This window comes from Chionomys nivalis, chromosome 2 (genome assembly GCF_950005125.1).
Source record: "Chionomys nivalis chromosome 2, mChiNiv1.1, whole genome shotgun sequence".
Lineage (NCBI taxonomy): Eukaryota > Metazoa > Chordata > Mammalia > Rodentia > Cricetidae > Chionomys > Chionomys nivalis.
The window spans coordinates 54,185,986-54,198,676 of NC_080087.1; the positions used below are offsets into that span (position 1 = coordinate 54,185,986).

At 39.3% G+C, this 12,691-nt stretch overlaps 1 protein-coding gene across 1 annotated transcript in view; it reads left to right on the plus strand.

Annotated features, from left to right (window-relative positions):
- Tube1 (tubulin epsilon 1) overlaps nt 1-12,691 on the plus strand; it is a 19,387-nt gene continuing 6,696 nt past the window's right edge. Inside the window, exons 1-9 of the mRNA XM_057761651.1 lie at nt 1-97; nt 193-266; nt 903-955; nt 2,555-2,612; nt 2,911-3,026; nt 7,994-8,115; nt 10,603-10,790; nt 11,003-11,175; nt 11,989-12,129. Of these exons, the coding sequence (XP_057617634.1) occupies nt 73-97; nt 193-266; nt 903-955; nt 2,555-2,612; nt 2,911-3,026; nt 7,994-8,115; nt 10,603-10,790; nt 11,003-11,175; nt 11,989-12,129 (950 nt within the window). The 5' untranslated portion in view covers nt 1-72. The remainder of the gene's footprint in view (nt 98-192; nt 267-902; nt 956-2,554; nt 2,613-2,910; nt 3,027-7,993; nt 8,116-10,602; nt 10,791-11,002; nt 11,176-11,988; nt 12,130-12,691) is intronic.

Genomic DNA, 12,691 nt, shown 5'->3' on the forward strand with positions numbered 1-12,691 from the left:
GCCGTCTTTGGGCTCGAATGTCGGGGCGGGAGTCCGAGCGGGAGCGCTCCCGTTGCTTGTCCGCGAGCCGGGATGACCCAGTCGGTGGTCGTACAGGGTGAGCTGCCCCCTTGTCCCCCGGGTCGCCGCGGAGCCCAGGCACCTGCTTGTCTTCCTAACGTGCTTCTCTCTCTTCCCCGCCGCCGGCCGCAGTCGGGCAGTGCGGAAACCAGATCGGCTGCTGCTTCTGGGACCTGGCGCTGAGGGAGCACGCGGCGGTCAACCAGGTACGCGCTTGCCCTGAGCCCCCGACCTGTCACCCGGCCCCGCCAGCGGAGAAGGAAGGGTTGTCTTGAAGCTCTCGCTACGGGGCCCCGACTGAGCTGGGACTCGCTGTGCAGACCATGCTGGTCTCACTTGAGCGATTTTATCTATGCCATAAATTACCTTTATATCTTTATCATAAGTTGCATAGGATCTTCTCATGCTGAACGTAGCTAGTTTGACTTTTAAACCCATGTTGCTGTAAGTCACAGACAGAAGACACAGGCCCAAGAGTTTGGTCTTGGGTGTCCCTAATTCTCAGCGGTCTTCCTTTAAAAAAAAAAAAAAAACACGTTTTTGAAAGGCAGTAGGTTCTATAGGTGAAAGCGCTATAAAGTAGATAACATCAGACGATCGAGTATCCCAGAAAATTCTCACGTGGTATACCAGCTGTACAGGCCTATAGGGCATACATTTTTCATTGCTCTCTCAAGTTTAGCCAGGAGTCCTATTGGTATCTTACTCTTTAGACGCAATTGGAAGAACCGACCTGGGTTTCTTTTTCTAAGAGCTGCATGGTGGCCCTTTCGGCGTTGTAGAATTACTAAAATTCGAGGACTTAAGAAAAAGTAAACTTAAATGCTATACTTTGTGTTTAGAAAGGAATTTATGACGATGCACTCAGCAGTTTCTTCAGGAACGTGGATACCAGGTAAGGGGATGAGAATCCTTCTCTGCATTGGCATTGATTCCTTCCTGTTGGGTCAGCAGAGTGGATTGCTTACGGGGTTCTGGAAGCAGCCCTGGCTGTGATGGTGTCAGCCATGTCTGCTGATGTGACTGAAGACCGTTCTCATGTCACGTTTTCATGCCTGCCGAGCAGCAGGCTTCCTTGACAGGCTTCAGGAAGGAACAAAAGGAGCCTGTAAAGAGACTGCATTAACTGGAATGATGCTTCAGTCAGAGAAACCTCAACTTTTCACTGAGGGTACCATGTCATGGGTCGGTTTTTATTGACTATTTGACCTTAGAACAGGGTTTCTCAACCCATGGATTGAGACCCCTCAGGGTCCAACAGCCCTTTCACGGGGTCACATGAAGAAGAGCTGCTACAGGGAGGTGTTAGAGCAGTTCACTTACGAGCTCTCTCATCACGTATCCTCTCCCTCATCACGTGTTCACAGATGTGTCTGTGTGATAGTCCTTTCACCTGCTTCTCTCACTAGCTCACTGCCACGCCTTCCTTTCTTGATAGTCGCGTCTTCAGTTATGACATAGTTGAATAGAACTAGATAGGCCATGCGAGGGGACCAAGAGAGAGACAGAGGTGGGGGCAGAAGGTGTATGTGTGACATGAAAGCAGGAAGGAAGCTTTGGGGAGAGAAACAAAAACAGAAATGTTTGAAAAATGATATAATGAAACCAAATTCTTTGCAAGTTAATAAAATAAAATTTATTACATATTTGACAGTCTGAGGATTTTCATGTAATTCTCATCTACCTTGTGGGTCATATACTTTTAAATGAAAGCACTGTGTTTCCTCAGTCTAGAGTTCGGAGAGGAGGGAAAGGTATGGACATCTCTCCTGTGGTGTGCGTTCCAGCCTCTGTTCCACAGGTGTGGTACTCAAAACCTCTTATGAAAGCTGCTACCACATCTTTGTATACACCTGCCTATCAAATTAATCCTTTTTAACAACATGATAGGAATATACCAACAGTGGAGGCATGAAAAAACAAGTAACAAATACTTGGACACTTTTCAGAGCATAAGGTCTTGTTGCAGGTATTCATCTGCCTTCATGGATAATAGGCACATGAACAAATGCAGGTGACTGTATTTAAACAAAATTCTCTTTAGCAAAGCGGGCAGCTGATTGGCGTTGACCTGGGGATTACAGTTTGCTTACTGCTGGCCTGTCGTACCTGTGTTTAATCAGCTCCTCATCTGGTCTCTGTCTTGTGAATTATATTGACTTGTACGCTATGCTTATTCACAGGTTGTAGTAAAATTCTAGAAATAGACTGAGTGGTATGTAGTCTTATATCATTTGATGTGTTGGCTGCAGCAGAATAGCTAATTAACAATAACTTAAACAAGAAAGATACTCACTTATCTCACAAAACTGAAAATGCCTCAAAGACATAGATACTAAGGCTGGCAAGGTGGTGCAGCAGGTCAGGGGCTTGCTGCCAAGCTGAGGACTTGAGTTTGATTCCCCTGACCAGTATGACAGAAAGGGGAAGTGAAAGTGAACACTACCAGTCCTGGAAAGTCTTATGACCCTTTCTCAATTTCTTTATGTTTCAGAGTGGGTGGTGATGGCAGCAGTATTTCCAAAGGAAGAATATCTTCGTTAAAAGCACGAGTAAGATGCATTTTCTAGGGTTCTTACTTTGTAACGTGGCAGTAAAATTTGAGTTAATTGTTTCTCTGCAAGTTTGTCCTTCCCTTCTGGTTGTTGGTTAGTAGTCTTTGATTTTAAGAAAAGGAAAGGTTAACCAGGTGTTGGTGGTGCACGCCTTTAATCTTACAATAGATTACATGAAGAAACATTTTAATTAACCTTAAATTGTGAAAAAGAACAATATAACTTACAGCTCATGAATTCTTGAATTTATAAATTACTAGAGAAAATATTCCAAATTTAAATTCTCTTTTTTCAGGCAGTTTTGATTGACATGGAAGAGGGAGTAGTTAATGAAATTCTCCAAGGACCACTGAGAGATGTGTTTGACAGCAAGCAACTCATCACTGATATATCTGGCTCAGGAAACAATTGGTGAGAACATACTAAATGTCATTTGAAAAAGTTGAGCATTCACTGCCTTGTCCTAATAGGTCCTGCTGTAATGAAAGCAAAGTGCAGTTTGCCACACAAAAGTATATGCCTCCTCTTTTAATAATTAATTAGCTGATGATGATGCTTTATGATGCTCAGAAGCTGCCAGGATTTACTTTCAGTCCCACTTCTGCTTTTAAAAAAAAAAAAAATAGAAAACTAATCATGAGAAATTGATATTCTAAATTCTTAAATGTTTTAAGTACTTTAAAAAATTATTCATATTCAACAGCAACACTAATTGCAAAAAGCCCACAAACTCATGGAGACTGAACAATGCTCAAGTGAATTACCACTGGGTCAAGGAAGAAATAAAGAAATTAAACACTTCTAAAATTGATTGAAAATGACCACATAACATATCCAAACTTATGGTACAGAATGAAAGCAGTGCTAGGAGGAAAGTTCAAGCACTAAATGCCTACATAAAGAAGTTAGAAAAATCCCACACTAGTGAATTTAAAAAGCACCTGAAAGCCCAGAACAAAAAGAAGCAAACTAGCCCAGAAGGGCTAGACAACAGGAAATAATCAAACTGAGAGCTGAAATCAACAAAATAGAAACAAAACAGTACAAAGAATCAATGAGACAAAGTGTTGGTTCTTCAAGAAAATCAGCAAAACATATAAACCTTATCCACACTAACCAGAAGGCAGAGAGAAAATATCCAAATTAATAAAATTAGAAATAAAAAGGGGATATAACAACAGACATTGAGGTAATCCAAAGAATCATCAGATCATACTTCTAAAACCTGTACTCCACAAAATTGGAAAACTTAAAGAAAATGGACAGTTTTCTGGATAAGTATCACGTACCAAAACTAAAGACCAGATGAGCAAATTAAATAGGCCTATAACTGCTAAGGAAATAGAAACAATCATCAGAAAGTCTGCCAACCAAAAAAAGCTCAGGACCAGATGTTTTCAGTGCAGAATTCTACCAGATTTTCAATAACATCAAATTGTTCCAAACAACAGAAACAGAAGGAACATTGCCAAACTCTTTTTACAAGGCTACAGTTACCCTGATACTCAAACTACAAAAAGACACAACTAAGAAAGAGAATTACAGACTAGTCTCCTTCGTGAACATTGATGCAAAAATACTCAGTAAAATACTGGCAACCGAATTCAAGAACGCATCAAATAAATAATCCACCATGATAGGTAGGCTTCATCCCAGAGATGCAGGGATGCTTCACTGTGAAAAACCCATCAATATAATCTACCATATAAACAAGCTGAAAGAAAACCACCTGATCATCTCATTAGATGCTGAAAAAGCCTTTGACAGAATTTAGCACCCCTTCATGATAAAGGTCTTGGAAAGAGCAGGGATACAAGGAGCATACCTAAATATAATAAAGGCAATACACAGCAAGCCAACAGCAACATAAAACGAAATGGAGAGAAACAGCCATCCCACTAAAATGAGGAACAAGACAAGGTTGTCCACTTTTTCCATATGTATTCAAATAATACTTGATGTTCTAGCTAGAGCAATAAGACAAAAAAAGATCAAGGAGATACAAATTGAAAAAGAAGTCAAACTTTCACTATTTGCTGATGATATGATAGTATTCATAAGTGATCTCAAAAATTCTACCAGGGAACTCGTAAACTGATAAACACCTTCAGCAATGTAACAGGATACAAACAAGATCAACTAAAAAAAAAAAATCAGTAGCCTTCCTTTATACAAATGATAAACAGGCTGAAAATGAAATCAGAGAATCATCACCCTTTACAGCAGCCACAAATAACATAAAATATCTTGGGGTAACTTTAACCAAAGACTGTATGACAAGAACTTTATAAATCATTGAGGAAAGAAATCAAAACAGCAGAAAAATGGGAAGATCTCCCATGTTCTTGGATAGGTAGGATTAACATAGTAAAAATGGCAATCTTACCAAAAGCAATCTACAAATTCAATGCAATATCCATCTGAATCCCAGCAAAATTCTTCACAGACCTTAAAAGAACAATATTCAACTTCACATGGAAATTTTTTTTGAAAAACTCAGAATAGCCAAAACAATCCTGTACAATATAGAAACTTCTGGAGGTATTACAATTCCTGACTTCAAACTCTAACATAGGGCTATAGTAATGAATCCCAGCACTCTGGAGGTAGAGGCAGGTAGAACTCTGTGAGCTTGAGACCAGTCTGGTCTACAAGAGCTAGTTCCAGGACAGCTAGGACTATTAGAGAAACCCTGTCCTGAAAGACAAAAACAAAAACAAACAAAAAAAAACCAGGTTGGTATTTGGCATAAAAATACACAGGATGACCAATGGCATAGAATTGAACTCCTGGATATCAGTCCACACACCTACAAACACCTGAAAAAAAAAGAAAGCATCTTCAACAAATGGTGCTGGCATAATTGGATATTGACATGTAGAAGAATGCAAATAGATCCTTATCTATTGCCATGCATAAAACTCAAGTCCAAATGGATTAAAGACCTAAAACCAGCCATACTCATAGAAAAAGTGGAAAGTACACTTAAATGCATTGACACAGGAGATCACTTCCTAAATATACCTCCAGTAGTACAGACACTGAGAACAACAGTTAATAAATGGGACTTCCTGAAACTGAGAAGCTTCTGTAAAGCAAAGGACACGGTCAACAAGACAAAACAATACCCTGCAGAATGGGAAAAAATGATCATCAGCTCCACATCTGACAGTGGGCTGGTCTCCAAAATATACAAAGAACTCAAGAAACTTAGACATAAAAAGAACAAATAATCTCTAGGTGGTGATAGCACACACCTTTAATGCCAGCACTTGTGAGGCAGAGGCAAGCGGATCTCTGTGAGTTCAAGGCCAGCCTGGTCTACAAGAGCTAGTTCCAGGACAGGCTCCAAAGCTACAGAGAAACCCTGTCTCAAAAAAAAAAAAAAAAAAAAGAAAAGAAAGAAAAGAATGAGGTATAGACCTAAACAGAGACCTCTCAACAGTGAACTCTCATAGCCAAAAGACACTGAAGGAAATGCTCAACATCCTTCCTTATCCGTCAGAGAAATACAAATCAAAACAACTCAGAGATACTATCTTTAACCTGTCATAATAATCAATATCAAAAACACTGATGACAGCTTATGCTTGAGAGGATGCAGAGTAAGGGGAACTGGGACCAGCCTCAACAAAAATGCCACTTGCCATGGTGAGGGCATGGGGATCAGGAAAATAAGAATAAGAAGTGAATAAAATAATAAAACAGAAAACCTAGGATAGTACCGGGAGGGAGTTCCAGTGAATACTGAAATCACCCATGTTTAATTTTCCATACACTTTTATACCCCAATACAAAAGGGGGAAGAAGGAACAAAAGACTTCTTTAAAATGATACAAAGGACAACTCGAACAGTTAATCGCTTTAACACTTTGAGACATCAAATCATTAGCATTCTGCTGTTTAGGCAGTAAAGCCACCCTAGACCAAGTATCCTGAAGGCAGCCACTCTCCAGATAACCTATTACCAAAGAAGGAGCAGAAGTGTGCTTGCATATCCTGACCATGTGTCAGGATGGAGTGGGTCTACCTGTATGATCATCTTAATGTCAAAAGAACCAAGTAACCACAGCCTGAGTAAGCATGTGCAGCCCCGATTGTTGTCATCAAGTTTGTGTAACCTCCAAATTCTCTGACCATCCAACAAGTAGAAATAGGCTCACATTTTTGGGCCTCCACAGGGAACACTCCCCCATTGCTGGTTGTACAAACTTGTACAGCTGCTTTGGAAATCAGTATGGTGATTTCTCAGAAATCATGTGAGTTGTGTCTTTATTCCCACGCCTCCCCCCTAGTCCAGAGAAATAATTTATGATCCTGGCTGGTATAGGACCCCGACAAGTAGAATTAAGAGATCCAAGCCAAACCAGGATCCTCCTATCCAGTCTGTGCAGGCTGTCTTAAACATGTGACCTCTATGGGGAAAGCCACGCCCAACAGTTAAAGAATTCACACTGATTTGTTGTTGTTGCTTAAAAATTAATTGCTTCATGTTGTTTGTTCAGATGTATAGTTTTTTAAAGCATGAATTTGCATTCGAATTCCATGTGTCAGGAGACCAGGGACCAGTCACTTAAGAAATGAGCCTTCCTCTGGTTATGTATAATCATTATATATTGTTTGCATTGTACGAAGCTGTGTGTAACAGGGAGATCTTTTTTATCTTGTGTTGTATCATAGTGGTACTCCAAGATTTGATTAAGAAAGACAGCTCAATCTCTTCACTATCATTTTCAGCTGTTGCCATTTCATCTACTAATGTGATGTGACCAGCTTTTCCCATTTTAAACCAGATAAATTAGTTTGAAATTTTTCATTTTGTTATCTGTTGAGCTGACCTCATTCTTCTTTTTAATATGTAAATTCACTGTGGTTCAGAGTTTAGTTTAAGTGGAAACAAAACTAAATTCTTATTTTTTTATAATTTATCTGGAGAAAAAATTGTAAATATGATTAGAAAACAATAGTTAATGCCCAATGCTTACTTACCAGGACTTTTGAGAATTTTTGGTATATAATAATCTATAATAAATAGAATGTATTACATGAAAGAATAGATTTCTTAGTACAATTTAAATAGTTTCTCCATTTTTGTTCAATCTTTATTTAGAGCAGAAATAATAAAATCATCAAATAATAAATCAAGGATTTTTTTAAATCTGTGTTCTATTTTTTTTTAAACATTTTTTTAATATTTATTATGTGTTCAATATTCTGTCTGTGTGTATGTCCAGAAGAGGGCACCAGACCTCATTACAGATGGTTGTGAGCCACCATGTGGTTGCTGGGAATTGAACTCAGGACCTTTGGAAGAGCAGGCAATGCTCTTAACCACTGAGCCATCTCTCCAGCCCTTAAATCTGTGTTCTTATTTTCAGGGCTGTGGGTCACAAAGTTTTTGGAAGTCTTTACCGGGAACAGATTCTAGAGAAGCTCCGCAAGTCAGCAGAGCAGTGTGACTGCTTGCAGTGTTTCTTCATCATACACTCCATGGGAGGAGGTAGGAGTCACTCATTTGCCTGTAAGGAAGCTACATGTAACTGGGAATTCATTGTGCAAATATCAGCCTGCAACTGAGCAGGCAGGCATGTCCAGCCTTTTCACACTGAGATACAGTATCAACTAGAGGCTTCGTGCACAAGTACCATGCACAGAAAACAACCTCATAATGCTTCACATAGTGTGTTGGGCCACATTCATAGCTAGCCTAGAGTACATACGACCCATGATGTAGATTGGATTTACCTGATAGGTATATGTATGCTGCAGTGTTTATATATTTCATCTTAAAAGTTTGTGAAGTTGGGGCTAAGATAGCTTATTGAATAAAATGTTTATGCCACAAGCATGAGGACCTGAGTTTGAGCCTCAGAACACACATAAAAAGGCTGGGTGTGGAGGCACATGCTTGTAATTTCAGGGAGCAAGAGACAGATGGGCCCCTGGGGTTCGCTGGACAACCAGCTCCAAGTCAGTGGGAGACTGTCTCAAGCAAAGTAGTGGATGGCACTTGAATAATACCTGGTGTTGTCTTTTCCATATGTATACATATCTGCAGTGCATGAGCACACACACAAAGAGAAGCGTGTACACACATACAAAACATTGTGAGAATCTCACTGTGAGCCTATTTTTCTTTTTTTAATTTTGAAATGTTTTTCACTTTTAGATTTTCTTGTAGTATTTCAAACACACTCCAGTATGCATGCACTTTTGAGAAATGCTTCTTTGTTCCTATATCCCAAGTGGAGTTGAGCTTTTCTGGCATGTTCTTATATGGCTTGCCATTATGAGGATACTAATAACTCTTTTATTAACCACCTTCAAACCTTCCCACACCTCCATCCAATAAGAAAACTGAAGATGAAAGAAATGACTTCAGTCAGTTCCTTAAAGAGCACCCGTTTCGCAGTAGTAGCTGCTGAGCTTGAAGCATAGTCTGCATTGCTTTGTGTTCCCAGATGAGTCTCTAGTTTGGAATGGATGTGTTTTGCTCTCCTGTTCATTAAACAGAAACAAGGTTAGTGTGCTAATTTTAAAATGGTAATTAACAAGGTTTGGAAGAAAAAATTAACATCCTTTTCTTCCTAAAACTGAGATGTGGTGGTGGCGCACGCCTTTAATCCCAGCACTCGGGAGGCAGAGGCAGGCGGATCTCTGTGAGTTCGAGGCCAGCCTGGTCTACAAAGGGAGTTCCAGGACAGGCTCCAAAGCTACAGAGAAACCCTGTCTCGAAAAACCAAAAAAAAAAAAAAAAAAAGATTTACATTTTGAGGCTTGCAAACATGGCATTGTCATATACAATGTTCCCAGTGAAGAACCGGGTAATAGAGTTATAGAAGAGGGGGAAGGGCAGGCCCAAGGCGCACATGATACACCCACCTGGGAGTTTTGGCTCCACATTTTAACGTAATAAATTACATATATGTATAAACACAATTCAGAAAAGTACTTATCCATTTACATTAGACACATTGCTACTTTCTCCTGTTTCAACTTAAAAAACACTCTTACTAACTTTATCACTAAGTATCATAGAAATAAGTTATAGAATCCACTTTTTTCCTTTAAGTCCTTAAAATTTTCTAAATTTGTATAAATGTGACTTTAAACATTAAAGTTACTAATGAGATTTCCAGTGTTTCTTCATTTATATGAGCATTGGGAGCATGTTGTGTTTGAAACTTTGTAAACAAGATGAACATATTTTATTGGGTGTTTGAAGTTTCTTGATGACTTGATAGTTTTCTGTGTCATTGAGACAATATGTATCTTGAGACTAAAGTGTTGTGCCCAGACTATGACCCCCAGAGACCACCAGAGAGGCCCAGACTGTAATAAGCAAGGTTAATTAGCATAATACAAACATGTTTGGAACCCGTCTCTGACCCCGCTGCAATGAGGTAGAGAGGAGTCATATCTCCTCTGTGGGGTAAGCTTTTAAAGGCATAACTACAAAGAAGCTTTTTGAAGCTGCTTTGGCACAGGTGCAAGGTCTTTTGCTCCCTCGCATCCTGCTAAGTCAGCTTCTCCTTGTTCTTAGAGCAAGGCCATCTTTATCAGCCTGTACCAGGTGGCTGGCTGGGCTAAGTGACCTTGTGCTTGGAAATCTCCCAGGTGGAAGAGGGGAAGGCCACTATCTTCCTGGGAAAACATTCTGCTAGGAAATTTCTTCTCGCCCCTTTGAGAATAAGGAGTGAGGATCCTACAAAGACTGTCAATTTTGTTTTTGTTTTTTAAGTTGCTTTTATCAGGAATACTGGATGCTCTCTTAGTTGAATTTTTCATAATTCAGTTTATTTGTAATCTAATGACTTAAATACAAAAGATAATTAGAGAAAGCCATCCCAGACTCATGCTCAGAACCTGAGATGGAATTCTCCACCTGAGCCTTGGCAGCCTTGCCTGTGCTCTCTGGGTCCTTCAGAATTAGACTTCAAACCGTTTGTGGTTTTTGTTGTTTTCCTCTTAAAATGTTGCTTCTCAGGAACAGGATCTGGACTTGGCACGTTTCTGCTAAAGGTGCTTGAAGATGAATTCCCAGAAGTGTACAGATTTGTGACAGCAGTTTATCCTTCCAGTGAGGACGATGTCATTACCTCGCCTTACAACAGCATGCTGGCCATGAAGGAACTGAATGAGCACGCAGACTGTGTGCTGCCCATTGACAACCAAGTAAGAAATGGTACTGGACTCCGGACATATTTTGTATTCATTCAATTCTGTGTTATATACATGAATTTGTGTTTGTTTGGTATTCTCTTCAGTTTTTAACCTTCTCTGTCTAAGAGAAAGAATAAGTTTGAATTGTTTTTCTTTTCTTGCCTACTAAAATGCCATCTAATTGATTCACTAGTAGTTTCTCACCCAATATTATTTTTTCTCAGTCTTTATTTGACATTATTAGCAAAATTGATCTTGTAACTTCTGGCAAGTTGGGTGCAGCTGTGAAGCCTAAGAGTCTAGTTACCACGAATGTGGGGACTATTACAAAGTGCCCCAAGAAGCCTTTTGACGCAATGAACAACATTGTGGCCAATCTGCTCCTCAGCCTGACAAGGTAACCCTCTCGGAACGCTGGCAAAGTCACTGTGCCTTTGCAATGTTCACATTTAGTGGTGTTTTATTCTTTTGTTTGATTTGGGGGCACTGTTAAATCCAGTACTTGAATGGGTTGAAACAAGCACTTAACCACTAAGCTACAGGCCCAGCCCAGTTGTGTTTATTTGGTTGTTCTAAGTTGTAGGAGCTTCTTCTATTGTTTTTCTGTCCCGATTTGTCTGACATGTTTTTATTAGTTCTATGAGAATTTCTTACAACATAATTTGGTCATATTAACCCTCCTAACCCCTCCTCCTGCCCAACTTTGTGTCCGATTTTTGTTCCCATCAAGGCCAATTTTTGCTACTCACTTTGTGTTGTTTTCATGTGTTAGAGTGGTAAGCCAGCAATTCTCCAAGATTGTCACTTGGAACACTAGTGGGCGTTCCATGCTCAGCAGCCTCACGGTAGACATGCTGTGAACCAGCTAATCTATACATCTTTGTCATTGGAAACAAAACATTTCCATGTCTTGGGTCTCAAATCTCTCAAGCAGTTAAGATTATGATTTTATGATTATGAGTATATTAATCAAACCCTTAATAAATATAGTAAAATTTCCACATTAAGCAATGGTCCTATAGGTGTTGAACTCATTGTGTCTGTTTAAATAAGATACTTTTGCTTGTATAATGAACAAGTATAATAGATGTTGCTTGCACATTAGAAATCTGGAAATAAGAATTGCTAAGAAGGAATATGAGAAGATAACCTGCTGAATTATGGTTTTTAAATGAAAACATGTCTCATTGTTCTAATGTTGGCCTTTTAGCTCTGCAAGATTTGAGGGATCCCTTAATATGGACTTGAATGAGATCAGCATGAACTTGGTTCCTTTCCCTCAACTTCATTATCTTGTGTCAAGCCTTACACCTCTGTATACTCTGGCAGATGTGAACATTCCCCCTCGAAGGTAAGGTAGAACTGGCTTCCATTTTCCTGAGAACTTGAAGTGAAATTTCAGCGAAAAAAAGTTTATATTAACTCAGATTATTTATATCATTTTTTTGGTGAGAATCATATAAAATGTAGTTAGTGACAGTCATTTTTATTAGGCAAATATTTATTTAGAAGCAAATTGTTTTAAAACATAGTATTAAACTGAAGCTAAACCTGATAACTAAATTTTTTGACTTTTGAAAATTAATAGAATCTGGCAGGCTTGAATCCTGATTCTGTTGCTAGTTGTAGGATCTTGGGCAAATGTCTTAAATTCCTCATCTTATTGTTTGTGGGGTATATGAAATGGTATCTTAACCACAGCCAAGCACCATAGAAGGCTTTATATGTATTGCATATTATTTTCAGAGCACCTTGAAAATGTTTTCAGGGCCAGACTTGATAACACTTGCCTTTAATCCCAGCTCTCAGGAGGTAGAGATAGGCAGATCTCTTATGAGTTTGAGGCCAGCCTGGGCTACATAGCAAGTGGCGTGTGAGATCCTGTCTCAAAAAAAAAAGATGTCTTTAGGCTG